The sequence below is a fragment of the Musca autumnalis genome, unplaced genomic scaffold (assembly GCF_047663935.1).
Source record: "Musca autumnalis isolate F117 unplaced genomic scaffold, ASM4766393v1 scaffold_4, whole genome shotgun sequence".
Classification (NCBI taxonomy): domain Eukaryota; kingdom Metazoa; phylum Arthropoda; class Insecta; order Diptera; family Muscidae; genus Musca; species Musca autumnalis.
In genome coordinates this window covers 202,136,249-202,161,984 of record NW_027411977.1, presented here as the reverse complement: position 1 = coordinate 202,161,984, position 25,736 = coordinate 202,136,249, and the positions used below count along the sequence as shown (strand labels likewise).

At 35.5% G+C, this 25,736-nt stretch overlaps 1 protein-coding gene across 6 annotated transcripts in view; it reads left to right on the top strand.

Annotated features, from left to right (window-relative positions):
- The first annotated feature begins 10,678 nt into the window (after positions 1–10,678).
- The window catches only part of LOC141401205 (protein Exd1 homolog), a 45,266-nt gene continuing 30,208 nt past the window's right edge, over positions 10,679–25,736 (top strand). The window contains exons 1-3 of one of the 6 annotated variants that reach the window (XR_012412287.1): positions 10,679–10,836; positions 17,822–18,688; positions 18,756–19,733. Coding sequence is in view for 3 of the 6 variants with exons in the window: in XM_073981211.1 (XP_073837312.1) it covers positions 17,846–18,688; positions 18,756–19,052 (1,140 nt within the window). In the remaining 3 variants the exon portion in view is untranslated. Of the gene's footprint in view, positions 10,882–13,183; positions 13,578–17,821; positions 18,689–18,755; positions 20,668–25,736 lie in introns of those variants that run through there. The other 5 variants (XM_073981211.1, XM_073981213.1, XR_012412289.1 and 2 more) reach the window with 5 other exon arrangements.

Sequence of the window (25,736 nt, the reverse complement as noted above, 5' to 3'; positions counted from 1 at the left end):
AATTCGTCAGCTTTGCGTTGAAACAAACATTTTATCATACCCACAACTCGATTATGTGGAGAAACCTTGACACTTCATTCATTTTTCGGTTTTTTTTTATAAAATGCTCAACATTGGTATTTTAAACAAACCCACTTATTGCTTTTATGTTTATAGATTTTTTCCATTTAAATCTACCTCTTTACTTATACCATGGTACTTTCAAAAAATGCTTAGTCCCAATTTACATTAGGCGAGTTTACTTGCGGCAATTGTCAGTTTGTAGGTGAGAGAGGGGGCTGAGAGGCAAAGGGTTACCCTATGCCTCACCTCTCTCCTTAGGCCATATTAGCTCGATTAATCAAATTAATTAATTAAAAACTTTCATAAATAATGGCCTTCGTCCTAAAAAGACAATAATAAATAAAAATCTTCACAGCAGAGCCCGGCTGCCCCGGCTGAGGTTTGAACCTGGGTCCTCTCCAACAAACAGACAATGTTGTCGAGATCTCAGCGTTCTAAGCCACTGCCAATGTATCATATCAACAAACTAGTCGACATGATGCCAATGTATCATATCAACAAAACTAGTCGACATGATATCCAAAAACTTCAAAAACTGAAGGCATTACAATTCATGAAGGAAACCCCCCTTCGATTGTATATGTGTATGTATTGAGAAAATGATTCCTAGACAAGACACTAGGGTGACTTGATAAAGAAAAAGACTTCCATAAATACTTCATAATTACAAAATTGTAAAAATGTTTGTATAAATAGAAGTTATCAAAATCAGCCTTTGTCTTCTAGCCATTAGCATTCAAATACGCCTGATGAGCCTGGCTTAAACCACCAGGCGAAACGATCGTAGCGTAATGGTTGAGTGTGTGGTATTTCGCTAGAATTCATTTTTCAATACAAAACTCCTTAGGCCATATTAGCTCGATTAATCAAATTAATTAATTAAAAAGAAATAATTTCTATTAAAAAATAGTTTTAATGTTGAGATTTTCTTTATAATTGTGTCACTTCCGCTAACGAAGTAGCGGGCAAATGCTAGTATTAAATAAATAAATAAAACAAATTGTTATATTATTCTTACAATTCATAAACATTGAACATTTTTCTAAAAATCCACAGTGCAATATCATAAAATTGAATCAAGTAACACGTTAACACATCCTCTTTTTATAGCTTTCTATTAAAATTTATATAGACATTTATATGCATTCCTTTTGCTTCACTCATGTGTTGTGCATGCACCGACAATACCTTTAAGGCTAGGATCCACTATTGCAACTTTTTTCCTTCTTCTTCTTCTTACTTTCTTTATGGGATTTTAACACAACGAATATGTTATCAATAATGTAACAAAGCCAGAAAACAGCAGAACAAAAGCAATTGATTTAACGGCAAAATTTTTATACATTTTCGATGATAAGATATTCTAAAATATGTATGAAGAGAATAGTAAAAAGAAAACGACAGGTAGGTAGGTCTGATGGTTCATAGAAAAAGAAGCAAAATGATGATAGAATTTTCATTCTTCTTTTGTAATACAGCAGTATAATCTAATATATTTTGGTGATAACAAAAAGAGAAATAATATTGACAATTGGTTATAAATAAAGATATTTCCTTTGTGTTTTGGTAGGATTCTAAAGATTGGAAACATGAAAGTATGGTAAGAATATAAGAAGAAGAAAAGAAAACAAAGTATAATCAACCTATGAATGTACAAAATAACAAATAGCCTCATAGTACATCTTATGCTTGGTTTACATTTACGAAATCCACTCGATTTCAACTGTCATTTCCATAGCTCAAACGTCAATAGAAATCTCATCTGGTTTTCATTTGACGTTTAACCTATGGATTTGACAGTTGAAATCGAGTGGATTTCGTAAATGTAAACCAAGCATAAGATGTACTATGAGGCTATTTGTCAAATTTATTGAGATTTTATAAGTCTGTGTTTAGACACACAAATTTCTCGGGAAAGTAAATTGAGTTTTTGGGAGAGAGCGGAGAGGAAAGAGCTCCTCAATACTCTTTCCTACCCCATATTGCCTAAAAACTGAATTTACTTTCCCGTGTGTCTAAACACGGACTAATTCAGTACATACTACCATAGTAGAACAATAAAAGATAACAGCAATACACAGCTGACTGAACTGGGTTGTAACGACCCCAAACATTTTTGCAAGAATTCTACTTTCTGCGAGAAATGCATTTAGTGGAATGATGTGTAAAATGTAACCAATTTTCATTCATGTTTTCGAAAATATTCAATCAAATGTGAAAAATATTAGTTTTATATATTCCAATAATTTATAGACATTTTCTTGTTTTGTTTACATGTACCGGTTACAGTAACGTTACAAACAAAAACAAATTCCTTTGTGGTTGCTGTTGAGTTGTATTTGTCGTAGTATTTACCAAGGCAAATTTATTATAAGGTATATGCATGAATTACAACAACTAACAAATTTACAAAAACAACATTGTTTTTATTGAAAATTAATTGTCAAAGAAAATATTGAATAATAGGGTCGTTTAAAAAAAGTTTCCAGGAAAAAACATAAATACATTTTGAAAATCCTCTAAAATAGAACAAATTTGAATCAAAATGTAAATATAAAGCATTCAGAACTCTCGTGGGTCATTTTTATTACACGTATAGGATGAAAAACAGTATTTTATGGTAGCAAATTTGGAATTTTCAAATTTCATGAGTAGACCCTTTTACATTTTGAAAACTAAATTTACAAAAAAGTAGAAATACAGCTGATTGTCACTTCTACTTTATATAAATATGCCTTGGTATTTACTTTACCTTATATTTGTTCTACAATGACATATTACAATAAACAATAGTTTTTTATAATCATTGGCCTGTTTCCGTACTTTATAAAGTGGTAAAAGTCGTAAAAGTTGTAAAAGTCGTAAACTATTTTCATATAAATTTTGTGTACGGGAACGCAAAATGTGTAAAAGTGGTAAAAATTGTAAAAACTTTTTAGTTCTGGAACATAGCTAAAATTTACACCTGACATGACCGTACCGGCAATTTTCAGGCAATTTCTTTTATATTTTTCGTATTTGACATTATTTCCAATGTCTTTAAAACAAGACTTGCCGAAACAGAATTGTTTGTATAAACGCAAGAGGCAAGTTTAAAAGAGAACGAGAAAACTTGCCGCAAGTAAACTCGCCTAATGTAAATCGGGACTAATGCTAAGTTTACATTTACGAAATCCACTAGATTTCAATTGTCAATTCCATAGCTCAAACGTCAAATGAAATCTCATCTGAATTTCATTTGACGTTTAACCTATGGATTTGACAGTTGAAATCGAGTGGATTTCGTAAATGTAAACCAAGCATAATTGTGCTATGAATAAAAATCAGCTGACTGCCATTTAAATCCTCCAAAGCTATATCTAAAAGCAATGAGATTTGTGATAGCAAAACAATTCCTATCTTGTTATATTTATTGGTCGGTTCCTTTATAGAACGTTTACATACATATAACCTGATTTAACAAACCCACTGGATTTTAAATGTCAATTCCATTGCTAATATGTCAAGCAAATCTTCATAAAGAAGCTTAACCCGGCAAAAAGCTCTAGTGTGTGCGGCGTTTTACTTTTGAAAATTGTAAAACCGGAAAAAGTAGTAACAGTTGTAAACGGCTTCCATTGTTGTTGTTGTAGCAGCACGAAACCTACGTTGAAGCATAGGTTTGATGCTGGGTTGGCAACCGCTGGCCGAAACACTATGGTTTCGGGTCAATCCGGTACGTAAGAACCCGCTGCCTTTACGTGCAAGAATCTTCAAGTTTTACCGCTTTTTACTCGAAAAGCGTTCCTTTACTTCAGGCACCAACCATACAATTCATATGGTAGCAGTTTACAACTTTTACTACTTTTGCCGGTTTTACCATTTTCAAACGTAAAGGAACAGACCATTAATGTACACTATATCTAACATTTTTCATACAAATATCATCACCATATGCCGCTAAGTATCATTAATGCAAAATGTTACAATTTGTAAGTAAATTTGTACATACTAATTTTTGTCTGTACGTCTGCTTGAGAACATTTGACTACTACGAGATTTTGATTGAATCCTCAAAAGATATCACAGTCGACATTACGATTTACATATTCCAGGCGAAGATAATGTGTGTTCGTTTACTCAAAACTTGTACGAATTATTACCGAATGTTGTTCGTTTACTCTACAGTACAATGCAAAAGACCATATTCGTTTACAAGAAGTTACTGAACTTTTGCAAATTTGTAAAAATTATTGAGTAAACGAACAGACCTATACATGCATATGTCTGTTTTCTTATTCCATGTCGCTTGTTCCTTTTTAAAACTTCAACGACTTAGCATAACCACTGTTTTCTTTGTTTAATGTATGTAAGTAGTACGACATAAATTTTATTTTAAAAAGTAGTTTGTGAATTTTATTGTGACGACGTGACTCCAAAAATTTGCTAGTAGAAACGTCATAATATAAGCTGTGTTCCAGAACTAAAAAGTTTTTACAATTTTTCCCGTACACAAAAAAGTTGTAAAATGTTCACTTCTCTTTAAACAAAAATGGCGCTGAATGGCGCTCTCTTTAAAAACTTTTTACACGACAAATTTGGGCGAGTAAAAAAATAGTAACATGGTTGCCGGCGTCTGATTGGCTGATACGCCGACTTTGACATTTGTTCCAGTTTTTTTTGACGTATTTTCCATTTTTCCGTTCCCGAACTATTTCAAAAAACTTGTGTGTGAGAACAAAATTTTTGCAGTGCTCTCTTTTACGAGTTTTACCATTAAAAAGTACGGGAACGAAGCTATAATCATTTTTGAGGACACTGATTGACTGAAGCGACTAACCCAGCAAACCAAATGTCAGATGTCCGACATATCGGAACAATTTCGGAAGCAAAATCGTTCAGATTTCGTATCGATTTCTATACGATTTTTCGTAGGGGAATTCGTTCAGATTTCGTTCCGATTTCGGAGAAAATGTCGGAAGGAAATTTTCCTTCGAATTTGCTAATGTTTTTCTTCCGATTTCGTTACGATCGGATCGATATGTCGGAAACAAATTTCCCTCCGCACAACAACCACCTTTTGTATATATCTAACAAGCAACATTTTAGTTTGTCCCGGTCCACACTAGAGTGATTTCATTGAAAAAATTGCATGAAATTATGCGTCTCTAGATCGACCTCCATGGTAGAGTAAAATCATAAAATTGCTGTAGTGTAATGAAATTCACGCTAGTGTGGACCGGGACTTTGTTGTCGAAAAATAAAATGGTTGGTTATAAAATTCGCATATACAGTTTTTAAATATTTTAAATATAAATGCAACATATAATAGGTGTGTTCGTTTACTCAACAATCTGCACAAATTTGTACAAGTTCAGTAACTTCTTGTAATCGGCTAAGGTACTATGCATTGTACAGTAGAGTAAACGAACAGCATCCAGTGATAATTTGTAAAAATTTTGATTGAACGAACACACATAATAATTCAAGCTAGTGCTGATAGACTCAACATATTCGTACACAAAGTTTACATTGCTCTACTATAACTACAAAATGATAACAACAGTGAAAATCATTCGATATCTTTGAAATTATAATCTTCCAATAAAAAACATAACAAAGAAAATTTATCAATAAAAAAGATGCATCAGAGAAAAATGTTTTCCTTCGATAATCATACGAAACCAGTTCAAAATCGTTCAGAAATCTTTACGAAAGTTCGGAAGGTACCTCAGATTTTCATACGACATTATTCCGAAATCGTTCAGAAATCTGTACTAAAATTCGGAGGAAAAAAATCGAATTCCGAATTTCCCAAGGATTTTCTTCCGATTTCGTTGCGAATTCTGACCGAAATCGATCCGATTTCGCTCCGACATTTCGTTCCGAAATTATGTCAACCACTTCATACAACTTTCGTTAAGATATCGTTACGATTTCGGATCAGATATAGGACGTAACGTCCGAAATTTGTTCCGATTTCGTTACGATATCGGTACGATTGGTTTGCTGGGTAATAATGTTGGATGGAGCATTGATTTTCAATTGAAAATCTTATGGAAAATATATCTTCATATCAGTTTTTAATTCTTCTACACATATATAATATTCTATAAACATTTATAATATAATATCCTCCATTTATGCATGTAGAACGTCTAAATAAAAACATCATCATCCCAGCAGGATTTCAGAAATACTCAAGGCCTGCGTACATAAGCTGCTTTGCCTGATTGCCTTGCTTTGCTGCTTCAATAAAAAATAAAAGAACAAAGAAGTTCAAAATTTCGTCTTTATTCTATTATTTTTATTACGTTAGAAATGAAGCAGAAAAGCAAGGCAATCAGGCAAAGCAGCTTATGTACGCAGGCCTTAAGATTTTCTTTTTTTTTTTGTTACCAAAATACATACATCTACATTATAAATTATAAACTATTAAAGGTTTGGTTGTTGTCTTGGAATAGCTCTGCAACAGCATATCTCACAACCACTGCAAGAATTTGTAAAGTCTGCGGTGGGTTGAAATTTGTGGAATCAAAATACAGTCGAACTTCTCTATAACGCATTTTTCTCTATAACGAAGAAAACTTGAAAACAGCTTTATTCAGTCCATTTTCACCTATTTTAACCTCTCTATAATTAACTTCCCTATACCCTGCGTTTACTAGGCGTTTACACACAGACAGTATTGGCAAGACAATAGCAAAGTTACAAACCATTTTCACCAATACATTTATACTTTTCTCTATACATATTTAAAAATTTATAAATGTATTTGTAAAAAAGATTTGTATTTTTGCTATTGTCTTGCCAATACTGGCATTTGTAAGCGCAAGGTAACATATGGCAGGACAGTAGAGTTCATGTCATTTTAGAATATAAGAATATAAGGTTATGACCAATTTACATTAGCAACTTTTTCGTCATTTGAAGCTGTTTCGTCATTTATTTGCTAAAACAGGCAACATTTTGCGTCATTTACCATACAAAAATAAATGATGATAGCTGCGTCATTTATTCTAAACAACGCACGAAAACACCATACTATTACCCAGCAAAAAGTTTGCATCTGCGGATGCAGTTAAATCACTAGAACAATTGCCGCTGTAGTACATCTTTTCCTATGAATTCACCTATGAATTTTACAAGAGAGCGCGCAGCTAGGATGCACTCCATTTTGCTTCCACGGCACACAGCTAGGATGCACTCCATTTTCGATCGAAATCACAGCCTTTGATGTAGTGTTTTGGATTGAATTTAAATGCAGTCTAAAGATGCTATAAAATGCAAGCCATTGCAAATATCCCAAAATAAATAAAATACATTGCTTATTCGTGTAAAACTAGAATATTTATTACATTAACACAAATTATAAAAACTCTCCATTAAATTTGATCGTAACTAAGTTTACTTCCTCTTCTCTGCTTTTTATGACATCGAAATTGATATTGCTTCATCATCCAAATGGTTTTTCATTTTTCCTCCTACTTCAGTTCAGATTTCCAAAAAACTCCAACTCCACTTCAAAAATAATTTGCGTCTCGTGAATTATAGCAATGCTCATAACTTTAGTTTCTATTTCCTTCTTGTGTTCAGAAAAAAGACTGCGACTGCAGGGATCAAAAATTGGCTTGCTTGGCTAGGGATCTTTAAGCGATTGCTTCCAAAATGTATCGAGCGCAGTGCATTTTCATAACTCCGTTTGGACTGCATCGAAGGATGTATTGAAATCATAACTCTGCATTGCACTGCTTCCAAACTTTATTGCTGGGCAACGCGTGTCCCAACGTGTCACTAAACGGACCGTATGTGCCGAGGGCTTTAGATCGAGTTCCATACTAGAGTAATTTTATGAAATTGCAAATTACAACTAGTTTGGAGCTAAAATAACGCTCCATATCAATCTTGTGGACGCGCTAGAGTAATTAACACAGGCGGACAGACGAACAGGGCTAGGTCAACTCATGGCCCATTTAGACTATACCCTTATACGATGATTAAGGGCATTATCTCGATTTAAGTGCTTAATCCACCCAAATCCACCCTGATTTACCATACAAAATTAAATCAACTCAAAACTTGGATTTGTTTTAAATCAAATGTTAAATCGAAATATTTTGATATGCAACACTGCTTTTTGCTCCTAAAAATTCAACTATTGCAGTCTGTACCAAAATTGGCAACTATGTCCGTGTGTCGTTTATTTACTAGGGTTATGACTTTATAACCTTTTTTCTCAAAAATGATTTCCTGTAGCGAGAGTGAATGAACTTTTGTCTATTAATGCCAAAAATAACGTTCATTCCATTTAATTATTAAAAAAGGTCACGCACAAACAAACCACTTTGACAATTTTTTTGGAAAATCCTATGAAATGAAAAAAAAATTTGCTCTAAAATTTTTTTCCTGTTGCACGAATAAATGACATTTTGCCTATTAATGGCTAAAATAATTTTTATTCCATTTAAATATTGAAAAAGGTCCCGAAAAAAGCACTTTCAATTTATGTGATACATGGAATAAAGCTATATATGATATATATGTAATAATATGACGATAAAATTGGTGAGAAACAAAAGCTTATGTCATTCTGGATATGTCGTGTTGCTTTAACACTATATTTACATTTAAGAAATCCACTCGATTTCAACTGTCAATTCCATTGCTCAAACGTCAAATGAAATCCAATCGATTTCAGATGAGTTTTCATTTGACGTATACTCAAAGGAATTGACAGATGAAATCGAGTAGATTTCGTAAATGTAAACATAGTATAATGATTGTTTTGAGTTATTTATGTGCTTAAAGTGACTCTAAAAGTTTTTCAAAAAAGCTCATCTATAAAGACTTTAAAAGCTTTTTGTGAGTGAGCTTTTTTCTATCGAATCACCTTGTAATTAAGATTTTATCTAAGTCCCAATTTACATTGGGCGAGTTTACTTGCGGCAATTGTCATTTTGTAGGAGAGAGAGGTGAGGCATATGGTAACCCTTTTCCTCTCAGCACCCTCTCTCACCAACAAACTGACAATTGCCGCAAGTAAACTTGCCTAATGTAAATTGGGACTAATCTTATGCTAAAGCTCATCCAAATAGGACACAGGGATATGAGGTTGTAAAAAAGTCGTAACCCTATTATTTACATTTTTCAAATAACTGTAAACACAAACACACAAAAACAAACAGAAGCGGAAAAAATAAAAAAAAATATTAAATAAAAATAAAATGGATGTAGCTTTAATTTAATACAAATTGTAAACAACATATTTAATAGCAATTTTTCAGATTATTTTTTTCAGTATTCCATTCAGACCCAGCAAAAAGTTTGCATCGGCGGATGCAGTTGAATCACTACAAGTGTACGGTACATTTGCCATTGGAGTACATCATTTCCTATGAATTCACTTATGAATTTTACAAGAGAGTGCGCAGCTAGGATGCACTCCATTTCGCTTCCACAGCACACAGCTAGGATGCACTCCATTTTCGATCCAAATCACAACGTAAGATATAGTGCTTTGGATTGAATTTATATGCATCCTTCGGACTGCATTTTTAATCAGTCTAAAGATGTTATTAAAATGCAAGCCATTGCGAAATATCCCAAAATAAAATGCATTTATTATTTGTGTAAAGCAAGAACGCAAAGAACTTTATTATATAAACACAAATTAAAAAAAGGTTCAATTAAAATCAATCACATTTGAGCTTACTTCCTCCGTTCTCGATTTAATCCAAGCGCATCTGATTTTCTTTCATCATCCTAAAGTTGTTTTATGTTGCCTTCCAATCACTAGCTCAGCTTTCGACATGGAGTCCAACTCCACTCCATTAAAAATTTCCGTCTCGTGAATTACCGCAAAAATGATCGCAACTTAAGTTGTTATTTCTTTATTTTATAACAAATTCTACGAAATGTATGCACTTTTGTTTATTTTTTAAGAAATGTGTAGGGATCAACCAACTGTTTTTTTTTTTTTTTACGGATCTCTATGGCAACTGCTTATAAAATGTATTGAACGGAGTGCATTTTTCATAACTCTGTTGGACTACATCGAAAGATGTTGTGAAATCATAACTCCAATTGCACAACTTCGAATATTTTTTGCTGGGTAATAGCGTCGCAAAAGATTATTTCAATGCGATACAAACAGAAAAACAAACTTATATGCTTTTTACATTAGCACAAAAATTAGGTTTTAGGGCTGTTTCGTTATTTATTGGCTAAAACAGGCAACATTTTTCGTCATTTACCATACAAAAATAAATGACGATAGCTGCGTCATTTATTTTAAACAACGCATGAAAAAACCATACTATTTTAAGAAACCCTGCTTTTCTGTCATAAACTACCGAAAAGTGCAACTGTAAAATTAAATCATATATTGTGCTAATGTAAAAAGGCTTTTAATATACCCTCCAGTGGGTTAATCTGGTTTTTAATTTATAATCTGGTTTTTACCTTTTTGTTTTTAGTTACAAGCTAATTGTACCATCAACTGGGCTGTTGCGACTACCTGAATGATTGCGTCATGGACGCTATTCCCCCTATCGGCATTTTTGCTCCAGTGATGCCATATCAATAGAGCGAGACGGCCATTATGCTTCATCCTTATTCGTAAATAATGGCAATGGAGGTCGTCATTTTGCTTTTTTATTTTTCATCATTGATTTCCTTTTGTGGTGCTTATTCGAATTTTGCGGAACGTATTTTAAATAGATCGGCTCTGCAACAATACGTGTTTATTAATAATTAATTAAGAAATTAATATAAATACTCAAATAATTAATTAAAGTGAGTTTATTTAATCAAAAAAAGACTGTTATATGTTTTTCTGAAGTAAGCTACAAGAATAACCTAGTGTTCCGTCGTAAATGAAACTACAAAACACGACTAATCATGCATAAACAACCTGTGGAAAAGTGAATAAGAGCAATGGAACATAATAAGAACGGTTTGAAGTTGCGTTATTTATTACAGATCATGGAAATTGAGTTCAGTTTGTCCCGATTTTTATGAAATTCCTACTACACAGTGTTATCCTTGTAAATAATAAACCTTCCTGGGCGTCATTAAATGCATTTAATTTCTCAGGAATTTAATAGATTCCGCGGAACTCTTGGCGAAAATTACATAGAGAATACCTTATCCTAAAACTCGAGATTTATAGGGTGTATGTGAACTTTAGTTCATGACTGAACACTTCCTGAGATTAAAGGCCTGCGTACATAAGCTGCTTTGCCTGATTGCCTTGCTTTGCTGCTTCAATAAAAAATAAAAGAACAAAGAAGGCCGACCCAATTTCCAACTGATGGCAACCCAGTTCGAAATTTCGTCTTTATTCTATTATTTTTATTACGTCAGAAATGAAGCAGGTAAGCAAGGCAATCAGGCAGAGCAGCTTATGTACGCAGGCCTTAAAGGCCTGGGTACATAAACTGCTTCGCCTGGTTGCCTTGCTTTCCTGCTTCATTTCTGACATAATAAAAATAAAAGAATAAAGAAGGCCGAGCAAATTTCGAGCCTAGTTGCATAAGCTGCCTTGCTTGCTTCTGATAAAAGAATAAAAAAGAAAAGGGCAATCCAGTTCGAAATTTGCTCGACCTTCTTTATTCTTTTATTTTTATTATGTCAGATATGAAGCAGGAAAGCAAGGCGAGGATAGAAATACAATGAGTTTTGTTGCTTGCTTCGCGCTCAGTTTTATGTAAATGAATAAAGGCCGGGTACTACCTAATTCAAATGCGATTTTGGATTTCTTTTTGCATTTACACAATTTCAGGCTTGGATAAGCATGAATTTCTCATTGTGTTCTCATCTTTAAGGCCTGCGTACATAAGCTGCCTTGCCTGCTTACCTTGCTTAAGGCCTGCGTACATAAGCTGCTCTGCCTGATTGCCTTGCTTACCTGCTTCAGTTTTGGCATAATAAAAATAAAAGAATAAAGAAGGCCGAGGAAATTTCAAACTGGATTGCCCTTTTCTTTTTTATTCTTTTATCAGAAGTAAGCAAGGTAAGCAGGCAAGGCAGCTTATGTACGCAGGCCTTTACTTCTGATAAAAGAATAAAAAAGGAAAGGGCAACCCAGTTCAAAATTTCCTCGGCCTTCTTTATTCTCTTATTTTTATTATGTCAAAAATGAAGCAGGAAAGCAAGGTAATCAGACAGAGCAGCTTATGTACGCAGGCCTTTAAGTTTGTTAATGTAGAGCTGGCAAACCATCGATGGAAATATCGATATTATCGATACTTAATTTTTGACGCCAATATCGATGAATAGGTATTTATATCGATATTATCGAACATTTTGACATCACCATAGGACAGCCGTAGAGCAATAGCCCAAATTTACGCCATTGATTCTAGGTATACACATTCTGTTTAAACGAATAAAACGATTCACACAATTTTCTACAACCGTATATGGGATCGGTTTAGATGTGATCACCACGTTCAGGTGGCTATAGGGCTTAGAGTGGGATAGAAACGAGCTGTGCCGCCACCACCAAAATCAGCTCAAATATCGAGGAGGTTGATGAAGAAGTTACCAGGTTACATTTGAATTTAACTGCCAACATTTGTGTAAGATGATGGGAATGTTTTAAGTGTAGAATATTTTGATGGGATAGCTGTTGTATTAAACGCAATTACACGGAATCCTTGCAAGTAGATGACAACAAATTAACTCTGCCGTCTGTCTTGGAAAATTTTAAATGCACATAACTCGGGAAAATGTGGACTTCCCCCAAAGGTTTCTTCAGAAGATGAATTCAATTTAACCCGCCAATGGTGGCATATTCTTCTGCACGATCGATTGTGCTAAAAAAATTGTACAACTTTATCATAGTTATTGTATTTCGAGTAGCTGCAGTATTGTCCATCGCCACCATTAGTTCAATTCTTTTATTTGTTAAAGTGCGTAAATAAAAACTTTATCTTTTCGTAAGACGTTTTGGGTACATGAGACAACGTAAACATTAATGAAAGTCAAATTTACTAAATTATTGATAGGTTAAGGTCACTTGTATTATAAAATTACTGAGGAATTTTTACTCGAAAAGTTGTCGAACATTCCTTATGTCTATATGTGAGTGACAGCCGTCAGTCATAAATTTTAACTGTACTTCACATCCAGTGTCGTATTTCTCTTTAAAAAAAATCATTTATTCTGATACATGTGGAATACAAGAATTATATTTGCAAAACTGAAGAAATCGAAATGTACAGGAGTCAGAATGAATAAAATAATATAATTTTTTGCAAAACTTACATGCAAGAGAATTTACAAATTTCATAACCTCAAAAAATTGTTGAACACATCCTTCAGAGAGTTAGCACATGGCTTTTACAAATCATTTCTGCATACTGTAACTCGTTACAAACATCAAAGTAGATATCACCGAACCAATTCCAAAAGATTGTATTGAATGTATACTAGCTGAAGAATAATAAGGCATCAGGAACTAATCGGTTACTTACCGAAATCTTCGACATCGCCCGCATAGCAGAACTTGCACATAATAAAAAAATTAACAGGTTTGCAAATATTTTTTACGAATTATTAATTTCTAGTGTGTTGGAGGAGGAACTTAACAAGATTTGGGCAAACGAGTTTAAAAAACTTAAGGAACGTTGTCAATGGCGCATAATTTCTAAAATGATGCTAACAAATTTGGATCTAAATTCTTCCAGAAAAAGGAGAGTCTTGAGCTATTTTTCATCACCTCTCCTTTCAACCTAACCTAACATGCCCTTCAAAGCAAGAGGCGAGTCAGTATGTTTCACACGTGAACATCGGTGAGATGTAATGGATCTATGAAATGTGTGCGCTTTCGAGGCTGCTCTGGTCTTAGCCGCCTTCAGGACTACATATCAAGTTTCTAAAACTTCGGATTCATCGTCGTAGTCGAAATACGAGACACCCTCGCAGTCTCCCCAACAACAAAAAATGCAGCATCTAACACCACATGTTCTTGTTCATTCCTGTAATGATTACAGCGTTTTTCTAAAGGATCGTACAAGAAGCGAAAGAGGAAGACTTTCATTCCTTATACACCAGTCTGTCCAGTGCAGACCTATCTCGTTTGAGCTTGATTCTAGTGACCCATACATGGAATGTATGGGGGTAACAGTAAAGTGTGGGACTGCCAAAGTAGAGTTGTTTAATGTGTACATACCGCCGATGAATAGCTGTGCCCTGCGTTTTATGGCTGACATTAGTTGGCTTTCATTGGAGTACCAAACCCGGCGGGTTCTTTGACAATCATGTTCCGGCCAGCGGCTGCCAACTCAGTGTACATGTTTGTATTTATATCGTTGTTGTGTTGGGAGCAGTATATCCCGGAAGGCCTACTCCGTATTTTTTCATGAGTCGGAAAAATATCAGAGTCGCGGCGGTGCAGGAAACCAAGCTCAACAACAACCGCAGCTTACAACGTTGTGATGGTTGCAACGTACTGAGGAAGGATCGCACCAGAAGTGGAGGTTGGGGAATTACCTTTCCTATTGCATCAGTCTGTTCAATACAGACCTATCTAACTTGAGTCTGGCTCTAATGATCAGTGGATCTGTCGAGGTAGAGTTGCTGAACGCCGACAAATAGCTATACTCTAGGTTATAGACCCAACATTATCCCTCTTTTCCAAGGTCATAACCGACTGATCTTGGGGGACTTTAATGCTCATCATAAGTTGCGGCATTCTGTCCTCGGCTGAGCAGATTGATGGTTGTACCCATTGCACGGTCAATAACGACGTCCCTACCAGAATTAGCGGAGAGTTTCAACGTTCGCCAGACATAACCATTGTGTCACCTGGTCTTACAAATGACGTTACCCGACAACCTGTTGTTTCTCTTGGATCAGACCATCTCCCCATAATTGTCTCCATTAGCAGACCACCCGACTTCATCACCTCTTAACGCCTCACTATCATCAAAAGCTAATTGGCCTATTTTCAGAGAGTTCACAAACCACGGTTTCAAAGATCGGCCTAACCCTTTTGATGTTCGAGTAGCAGAAAGAACGTTTCGAGACATCATCACTGATGTAGCCACTCGCCATAAACCTGCTGGTGAAATACCCGAAGTACGACCAAACTTCCCAGCAGAGGCGGCGGGGTTATCAAATGAGCGTGAAGAGCATCGTCGAACCAACCCTAGTGACCCCAGAGCTGTCTGGAAGTCAACTGGTTGGTCGGTGGCCATAAACAGAACAAGTGGCTAAATCATCTGAAGAGTTGCAACATTGGAGCCGGAATAAGTAAATTGTGGGCCTGTCGCTCTCGACCGAACTTCAGTCATGTTTGGCGACGTTACGCTGATGGATCCAAAGAGGTGCATAAATTATTTTAAACGATAACTTGTTGAGCAACCAGGGAATGGCAGAGCGAAAAGAAGAGCATTACGTCGCATCAGATCTCTTCCTGCAGAAGATTAACCACCACAATTTAGAATGGATTATGTGTGAATGTCATCAAGAACGCTAAATCTGGAAAAGCACTCTTTCCTTTGGAAAGGGTCTGAAAAAGCACTCTTTCCTTTGGAAAGGGTCTGAAAAAGCACCATTTCCTTTGGAAAGAGCATCAAAAAGCAACCTTTCCTTTGGAAAAGGTCTGAAAAACCACCATTTCCTTTAGAAAGGGTCTGGAAAAGCAAACTTTCCTTTGGAAAGGGCATGAAAAAGCGCCCTTTACTTAAGAAAGGGTATGAAAAGCACACTTTCCGTTGGAAAGGCTCTTAAGAAGCACCTTTCCTTTGGAACAAGTCTGAAAAAACACTCTTTCCTTTGGAAAGGGTCTGAAAAAGCGCTCTTTCCTTTGGAAAAGGTCTGAAAAACCACCATTTCCTTAAGAAAGGGTCTGGAAAAGCAAACTTTCCTTTGGAAAGGTTCTGAAAAATCACCCATTCCTTTGGAAAGGGTCTGAAAAAGCACTCTTTCCTTTGGAAAAGGTCTGAAAAACCACCATTTCCTTTAGAGAGGGTCTGAAAAAGCAAACTTTCCTTTGGAAAGGTTCTGAAAAACCACCCATTTCTTTGGAAAGGGTCTGAAAAAGCATCCTTTCCTTTGGAAAGGGCATGAAAAGGCGACCTTTCCTTTAAAAAGGGTATGAAAAGCACTCTTTCCTTTGGAAAAGGTCTTAAGAAGCATCATTTGCTTTGGAAAGGGTCTTAAGAAGCACCCTTTCCTTTGGAAGGGGTCTGGAAAAGCAAACTTTCCTTTGGAAAGGTTCTGAAAAATCACCCATTCCTTTGGAAAGGGTCTGTAAAAGCATCCTTTCCTTTGGAAAGGGCATGAAAAAGCGCCCTTTACTTAATAAATGGTATGAAAAGCACCATTTTCTTTGGAAAGGGTCTTAAGAAACACCCTTTCCTTTGGAAGGGGTCTGAAAAAGCATCCTTTCCTTTGGAAAGGGTTTGAAAAAGCACTCTTTCCATTAAAAAGGGTGTGAAAAGCACTTTTTCTTTTGGGAACGGTCTAATAAAACACCCTTTCCTTTGGAAAGGGTATGAAAAACCACCATTTCCTTTGGAAAGGGTCTGGAAAAGCAAACTTTCCTCTGGAAAGGTTCTGAAAAATCACCCTTTCCTTTGGAAAGGGTCTGAAAAAGCATTCTTTCCTTTGGAAAGGGCATGAAAAGGCGCCCATTCCTTTAAAAAGGGTATGAAAAGCACTCTTTCCTTTGGAAAAAGTCTTAAGAAGCATCATTTGCTTTGGAAAGGGTCTTAAGAAGCACCCTTTTCTTTGGAAGGGGTCTGAAAAAGCACCCTTTCCTTTGGAAAGGTTCTGAGAAAGCATCCTTTCCTTTGGAAAGGGCATGAAAAAGCAACCCTTCCATTAAAAAGGGTCTGAAAAGCACTTCTTCCTTTGGGAACGGCCTAATAAAACACCCTTTCCTTTGGAAAGGGTCTGGGAAAGCACTCTTTCCTTTGGAATGGTTCTGAGAAAGCACCCTTTCCTTTAGAAAGGGTCTGAAAAGCACTTTTCTTTGAAATGGGTATGAAAAAGCACCCTTTCCTTTGGAAAAGCACTCTTTTTTTTTGGAAAGGGTCTTAGGAAGCACCCTTTTCTTTGGAAACTGTCTTAGGAAGCACCCTTTTTCTTTGGAAAGGGTCTTAGGAAGCACCCTTTTCTTTGGAAAGGGTCTTAGGAAGCACCCTTTTCTTTGAAAATGGGTCTTAGGAAGCAACCTTTTCTTTGGGTAAGGTCTTAAGAAGCACCTTTTTCTTTGGATAGGATCTTAGGAAGCACCCTTTTTTGGAAAGTGTCTTAAGAAACACCCTTTTCTTTGGATAGGATCTTAGGAACCACCCTTTCCTTTGGATAGGATCTTAAGAAGCACCCTTTCCTTTGGAAAGGTTCTTAGAAATCACCATTTTCTTTGGAAAGGACCTTAGAAAACACCCTTTTCTTTGGAAAGGGCCTTAGAAAGCACCCTACAGAAGCACCCTTTCTTTCAGAAAGGGTTTATAAGAGCACTTGTCGCCTGATTCGTTATGGACGCAGCCGGTCCAGGCTGCAGAATTTTTAATTTGGACACAGATTAACCAGAAAACTACTACGTTGCTACAACAACAACAAAAGCTCAACATTTTCGTGAAAGGGCTGTTGGAGGATGAATCGGTCCATATCTTCACGTATCTCCATCGCAAAAGTTCCAACTATTTTGTCACCTATGGAAATTTTATTTGCTTTATAATATAGGGGTCTATTCATATGTCCATTTCGGTCCACCACTCAGGTTTTTGATAGTTTTCTTTTTATTCTTTTTTATATTTTTCAGCAAAAATAAAAATCGCACAACAAAATGACATCACCCAGTGCGATTGTAAACAGCCTCAGCTTGGGGCAAACTCTACTCATCGAAACAAATCGCGAACTCTTAATGGGTACACTATCGTATATCGATGTAAAACATTTAATGTTGGAACTGGACAATGCTCATGATGTGAAAACCAACTTTACCTATCACACGCCACAAATGCTGGCCTATCAGCAAATGAGAAGCATCAAAATAGTTGCAGAAGAAACGGTAGAAGAAAATTCAAGTGATATTACAACAGAATCTGAAGAATCGAAAATAGAAGAAACAAAATTACCCTGTAGTAAAAAGTCACCGAAAGAACAAAGAGATCACTCGGTTAGCAGTAAAGAACCATGTGACGGATTTAGTATACAACTGTCAGCCTTGGATTTTCAATTGCTGCAGACACAATATGACTCCTTGGTTTTTATTACACAAACTGATCAAAAATATCACAAAGCCATTGCTGACATACGCACTCAAACCATGATTGGTTTACTCATTGATCCCTGGCAATGTGCCCGACATCGTAAAACTTCGTTGATAGCAATTTCAACACCACATAATATTTATATATTTGACATAATAAGTTTGGGTAAAGTTTTTAAGGAGCTTCGCTTAATCCTCGAATCTGCAGAGAGACCACGTAAGGCTGTTCACTATAGCCATCGTATTGTGGATCATTTTAAACATCGCCATGGCATCGAGTTGGCGGGGATATTTGATACCTTCGTCTCCTATTGTTTGGTAAGCAATGAGAAGACCAATAAATCCTTGGAGGAGGTTGTACAGCAGATTTTCAACATATCCAATGTTTATTTTCACATGGAAGGGGAAGAAAACAAGGTAAGTTGATGTTATGAATTTTAGTTGTTATTTAGTTTTACTTATTTGTGTCATTTCTATTTTTCAGTCCACCTCAAATCCCTATGGCCGACCTTTATGCACAGAATATCGTTTAAAAATTGCCAAGCTGGTGGCATTTCAACTTAAACTCTATGATCACTTGCTGCACGAACATATGCTAAGAAATTTCTACAAACAATGCCAGAAATTCTCTCATACATTGGCCCACAATGAGGATGACTACGAGGTGGCTCAACAGCTACATGCGAAGAGTACAATCGGCCATGAACACATACAACCCGATGGTAATTGGAAAGACTTGCTAAAAACGAATTTTGAATTTAAGAATAATGACACTTTGTAAGGGACATAAGGGGCGGTACAAAGTAGTCGGGACTCTGCTACATATTATTTAATCAGTTTTGGCGCGACTTTGTCGAATTTATTCGAAGCCGTCTGAAGAACGGGAAAAAATCAATCCTTGGAACTGAAAGCTATAAAATAGTGTGGGTAATATGTCATATTTATTTATTAGTCATAAGAAGAGAAGTCTGTTGGAAGTATTTTATTTTTCTTCAAATCAATTAGTGAATTCCTAGTAAAATAAGTAGCAATTTATTTGAACTCGAATTTATATTTATTTAAAAATTAATTACTCTTTAAGAGACTATTGCATAAGATCCCATACACATTTTGTCTTTAAGATTCCACAAAAAAACCTGTTAATGGTTTTGAGCTCATGTTGTGCAAGGACTTGAAATAATTTACCTTGCATATTTTTAACCTAATCTTAAGTCCATTTTGCAAAAACGTTTTAATGAATGCCCCCAGCATGGTACAATTAGCAAGTTTGCTGATTTTTTATTATTTTAATTACAGTGATTTCAGAATGAATTCTTTGATTTCAATATTCAATTCGATTTTTAAACACTGAAGAGTTATACAAAAAATACTATCTTTTAGTGAATTTCGTTTTTTATTCTTTAGTTTACTATATCAACGTTCTAATGAAATATTCATTGCCAAAAATTTGGTAAAAATCCAAGTATTATTATTTTTATTATTTTACTATATATTTATATTATTATTATTTTTTTAAACATAGGGTTGAATGAATTAATTTTTGTACTTTTATCTTTCTCAGAATGATTTCGGATATAAAGAAAATAATTTTCTTTACATCTCCTTTGCTTCATGGGAAATTGATATTATTTATTTAGCCCTCTAACGCCAGAATTGAATGCAATATCCCATTGCGTTGCAATTTGTCGGTGCTCTTATTGCCTTCAAAACTTTATGATATTTCGCTTTTATTCTATTGCCCGTCTACACAAATAAGGTGACCTAGTTTCTCCAGCTGGTCCATATCTAATTCTATCTATAAACAAAAATAAGTATTTTTTTTTTACCTTATTTTTTATTTTTGTTTTGTATTTCCTTTTATGTATTTCCTAAAGGAAAAACTTTCGACTACAACCGAACTGTTACAACAACACCAGAATCTGGTGTGATATCCTAATCAATTACTCACCCTTGGCTCTGTGAGAGCTAAAACCACAAAATTTATTCAAACCCCTAACACGAATGTCATCCACATAAAATGGGGTTAATACTTTTCCATTTCGTCCTAAAACGTCCACTTATCAGTATACTTTCGCTGTAGAATTTTGTATTAACCAGCAAAAAATATCTAGTGAGCAAAGGTTATAGTCGGGACGGCGTTGACTATGTGATACCCTACACCTTTACCCTGTGCATAAGCTTTTCACTGGTAAACTTTTTTAGGGCTAAAGTTATCAGTCATCTTGACTTGTATATCAAATGACTTAGAGCTAACTGAACCAAAATAATAAAAAAGCCAGGACCGCCCCCCTGGCTCCGTCCGTGCAAAGCTGGGATATTCGGCATTACAACTCAAATAAAAAAACGGAAAATGGGATGTATTACCGACTATCGCCAACCTACTTTACATCATTGTAAAGGTGTAGGGTATAAAACCAAAAAAAAAATGTTGCCAGACACCGGTATAGAACTTTTTTGGAAGCAAACAAAATATTACATTTACATTGTACCGGATTTAGTAAATCCAATGGGTTTCAATTGTCAAACCCATTGTATATACAGTATAATCTCGATAAACCGGACTCCACAAGTTTCGGCGGTGTCCGGATTATCGAATTGTCCGGATTATCGAATTGTCCGGATTACCGAGTTGTAATAAAAACATATAATTTTGAAAGTTAAAATCATTAATAAGGGACGTTTACTAGATAATAACGCTACATATAAGGTTAAAGAATGCATATTATACAAATATGAAGGGTTGCGATCATTTAAATACCGGGAGCAGCTTCTCTGACTACCAAATTGACCCGAAACCATAGTGTTTCGGCCAGCGGCTGCCAACCCAGCATCAAACCTATGCTTCAACGTAGGTTTCGTGCTGCTACAACAACAACCAAATTTACTATCCCACGGCAGCGGGTTCTTACGTACCGGATTGACCCGAAACCAAAAGTGTTTCGGCCAGCGGCTGCCAACCCAGCATTATATGCTGCTACAACAACAACAACCAAATTTACTTCTTATATTCCTCCATCGTAAGGTGACATTTGCTGAGTATTTTTGTCATCTAAAACTTCTTTACAACTGGTGTATATTAATTCAAAGTTTTTTTTTAAGGATATAAACTTCGTAGTCCATATACATATAATGATTTCCTTTTTCCATGGGACACGAGCCTCTTATGACTCGCGATAGAAATTCAGAATTCAAATGCACTCATCTCATTATGATGAATATTTAGCCAGTTCTATAAACATCAACAAATGGCTCATCTCGTCGACGAACCAAAGAGAGATGTTCCTTTATATAAATGTTTTAGCTTATGAGTATGACAAAATGGAATTTAAATCTTTTGGTTGCATAACTACGAGAATGTAATACAACAATCCTTAATAGTCCGTGATTTTGAATGTTAAAGAAAAAAAAATAAAAGGGGCCATACGATTTTTTTTTTAATTTATTGAAATTCCTATATAAGGTATCTACTCGTTTCCTCGTTTAGTTATACTGGTATGTGATGGAAAACGATTCGACTCGTTTTGCCATAAATCGAAATCGTATATCTCCAATTTTGGTGAATATTTTAATGAAATTGAAAAAGGATTTTAAAAGTATTATTCAAATAAGGGGCGTTTGCGAAGCAAAACTATATATATCATCAACGGCTTTCCGATTATATACCATTTCGATTCTCCATATCGAGTCGATTCGGTTTTCATCACATACCCTATAATTCCCAATAAAAACTAAGCTATTAAACTCAACGCTTTAAATGATTTAAACATTTCTATATAAAATATCCTTGGAATACATTACATTCCCCAAGAGCCTTCTCACTAACCGGAGGGCTAATGAACTAATTCCTTTAGAGAAAAATAACACGCAACATCGATTTTTCAGGGAACTAGGTTTTAAATCATAGCCAGTCATCAATGGCTGAACGATGGGAAAATCAATTGACAGATTCAGATAGTTAAATCCATAATTGTGTCAACACTGGCTAGCCAGAAAGTCGAGATTTGGGCCGAAAATTTTGAAAAACTTAATTTTTTGAAAAACATGTTCATACATTAATTGCTATTGCTAAGAACAAAAACGTCAATGAAATAAATAAAAAATATAATGCTTAAGATAGGAAAAAAATATTCGTGTCCGGATTACCGAGGAAAGAAAAATATGTGATGTCCGGATTACAGAGTCTACAATATAAAAAAAGTTAGTTGTCCGGATTATCGAGACTATACTGTATGTACGTCAAATAAGTCCTCACAAAGGAGATTAACCCGGTTTAAGGAAGTCCAGCAATCTAATAGTATAGCTAACTGCTTCACTCGTATACCATTGGTCCATTGTGTTCATTCCGGGTAGGTTAAAGGTGGTGTAAAGATGGTGGTGTGGTAAAATGATGATGAGGTTGATGAAGTAAAGATGAAGATGGGGTAAAGGTGACGATAGGGTATTAGCACTTATTGCTCGATGAGTTGAAGATGGAGGAGGATATAAGGTGGTGATGATGATCTCTAAAACTAATATATACTCCGAGTGGAGTAGCTGCAATCACAGCAGCTGCGCATGCTCAAACCAAACCAACACAGTTGGGAAATGGGGAATGTATTAACTTTGTAATCGAGAAAGGAATGCAAATGACCAAAAAATTGCACATTGATTACCCATTATATTCCAAAATCCTATGGTAATGGATTCAGTACACAGACAATTCATAGACATTCATTTCTTCTGGACTCATGAAAAGAATGCATTATTTTCCTATGACATGTTCCGTGTTCGCAATAATGTATTCTGGAATCAATAAACCATTGTGATTCTGCATTACCTTCTCCTTTACCATTGCTTCCATTTTCCCTGGGAAGTGTGTGGTTATTGCTAGTTGGGTTAGAGATGAAGAAGATTAGATTACCGGATTGTTGGAGAATCATAGATAGAAGAAAGAGAAAAATTGTAGTAGCTATGGACCTTTGCCAAGCCAGGATAGGTGCTTAGCAAAGTTAATCTACTTAATTAATGGGATCTATGTTAGAAAATAAGGTCAGAGTATCTATCTCGTATGTACTTAGTATTCGGTATCTTCTTGTTTGCAACAACGGCACCTTTAAAGTATATGTTCGTTCGACCCTCTCCATCGCTTCTGTATCTTCAGATAATCTACTCCACCGTCATCTCATATTAACATTATAGTACTTTTACATATAACCGGATTAAATAAACCCTCTGTGTTTCAAACGTCAATTCCCTTGCGTTTATGTCAAATAAATGGTTATAAAGAAGGTTAACCCAGCAAAAACCTATAATATAAACAACCTATTCGAGATCTAACCATACATTGATCCGTAATACGGCGCACAATGATTTTCATTCCTAACTTATCAAGTAAGAGAGGGGAAGTGGTTCTACTATGAGAGATCACAGGCCAGACTGCTTTATATTTCCGGCATGCATGTTCCATAACCCTTCTATGGTGTGCCTTCTCAAAGATCTCACAAAGTTTGCCGATGTAGTAGCACATTGGTGGCCTAAAAGATTCATCAAATCGATAGACTTAGACGTTCCTCGATCAACACATCTGCTAATTCGTTTTTCATTCCATTACTGTGACCTGGAACCTAGCAAAGTTTAACGATAATTTATATATCATACAGAGCCTTTCTGCAATCAAGGATAGCTTGAGAATTTATGATACATGACTTGAGAGCCTCAAGGGCCGCCTAACTATCGACCTGTAGTGCGATTCTGTAACTCCTTAACGACAGAATTAACGACGAATGTCGGTAGTTAACGACAATTTTCGGTAAGTGCTATTCTGTATACAAATTTTAACGATTTTTGTCGGTAAATTTTGTCGTTAAATACCGAAAATTATTGTTAAGTTAACAACCAAAAAAAAGTAGTTGTTAAGTCTTTACGACAGTACATTATTGCAATATTTTGCTGATTTCATTTAAAAACGGCGTTTTTATACGAACACATGTTAAGTTAATAAGGAGGGTACACAAGGTAAATTCCGCCTTATTGAGAAAAATGTTCTAAAGGCATTTACATAAGTGTTAACTATGTGGGATAACATGGAGCAGCTTCGCCATTGTTGTGCTTATACCAGCGCCGATTTTATTGAACCTGCATAAAGAGCGCTAAAGATGATAATTATGTAGCATCAATTAAATCGGCGCTTGCGAAGCCGCAACAGTGGCGAAGTTGCCCCATGCTACCCCACATATAAACGCTGCACTATCCTTTGTTTTAATTATTAATGATGGAAAACGTTAGCTAATAGTACGTTTATATATAACCGGATTTAACAAACCCACTGGGTTTCAAATGCCAATTCCTTTGCGTATAAGAAGAAGGTTAACCCTGCAAAAGGCTATAATATAAACATGGCCTAATGCTTCAAGAACTCAAGTGTGGTACTGCTATGTAAGACCTACATATATCAATGTCCTTAACACTATCTTTCTAGGATGCTTTCGTTGGGGTAATGCCGTACTGAGGCCAAAACGTGTATAGTATTTCTGTAACCTACTTTGTTCTGTGGTAATCTTATACATTTAGACTCAGCATCACTAACAAGCAGAATGCTAAAATTGCGTATAAACTTGGATTTCCGAACTTTTCATACTCTCCGCTAAGAGAAATTCCATTTAACGTGAGCGTGAATTGAATATGTGAATATATAAACTCAAATGACTGTAACGTGGATCCACAAACATCATTGAAGGGGCTTAAGTCATGTCTAATTTCAAAGCTCAATAATCATATAGCGAAGCTAGCTCTTTTTGCACTGCTTTGAATTTCCTTACAAAGCGCCACAAATCAAAATATGACCCTAACATTCAATTAGAATAAATACAACTGCGCTTTAAATAAAGGTATACGTGTTTTATCACTTTTATTGTTTTTAAATCACACACACAAAGTGACCTTCAGGCCGATGATCCGGAGTGGTTACACATTATTTACTTATTATCCTAGAAAATTTGGTTGTGTTTGTCAAAAGCATCTTAAGAAATGCTTCTTCACTGGCATCCGTAGTCATGCAAAAGAAGTGGCCTTGCTAAATTGACAGCATCCTAGCTGCACCACAATACCCTTGTAAAGATAATAACTTCTTTTATTTAACAAGATGTATGCTCGATTCACTTGCACTCATTATTCAACTCCTTTTTTGGCTACCAATATTATTCTGGCTATTTTGCTTCCAGAGATATTACGTGATGGCTAATGACATGTTTATTCATACCCTGAAATAAAACCACCAACATCTATGGAATGAATGTATTGGTCATTTAACTTCTAGCAATACATACATACTTGACACTTTAAAAATTGAAGGTATTCTTGGGTTATCCATGCTGGAATTCTTGAAGACACCACTAATTTGAGCCACACTCCTCCAAAAAGCAGAAATTGTTTTCTCCTTAAATGATTTGTGTTTTGTATTCGCGACGAAATAATGTTTCAGCTTCAA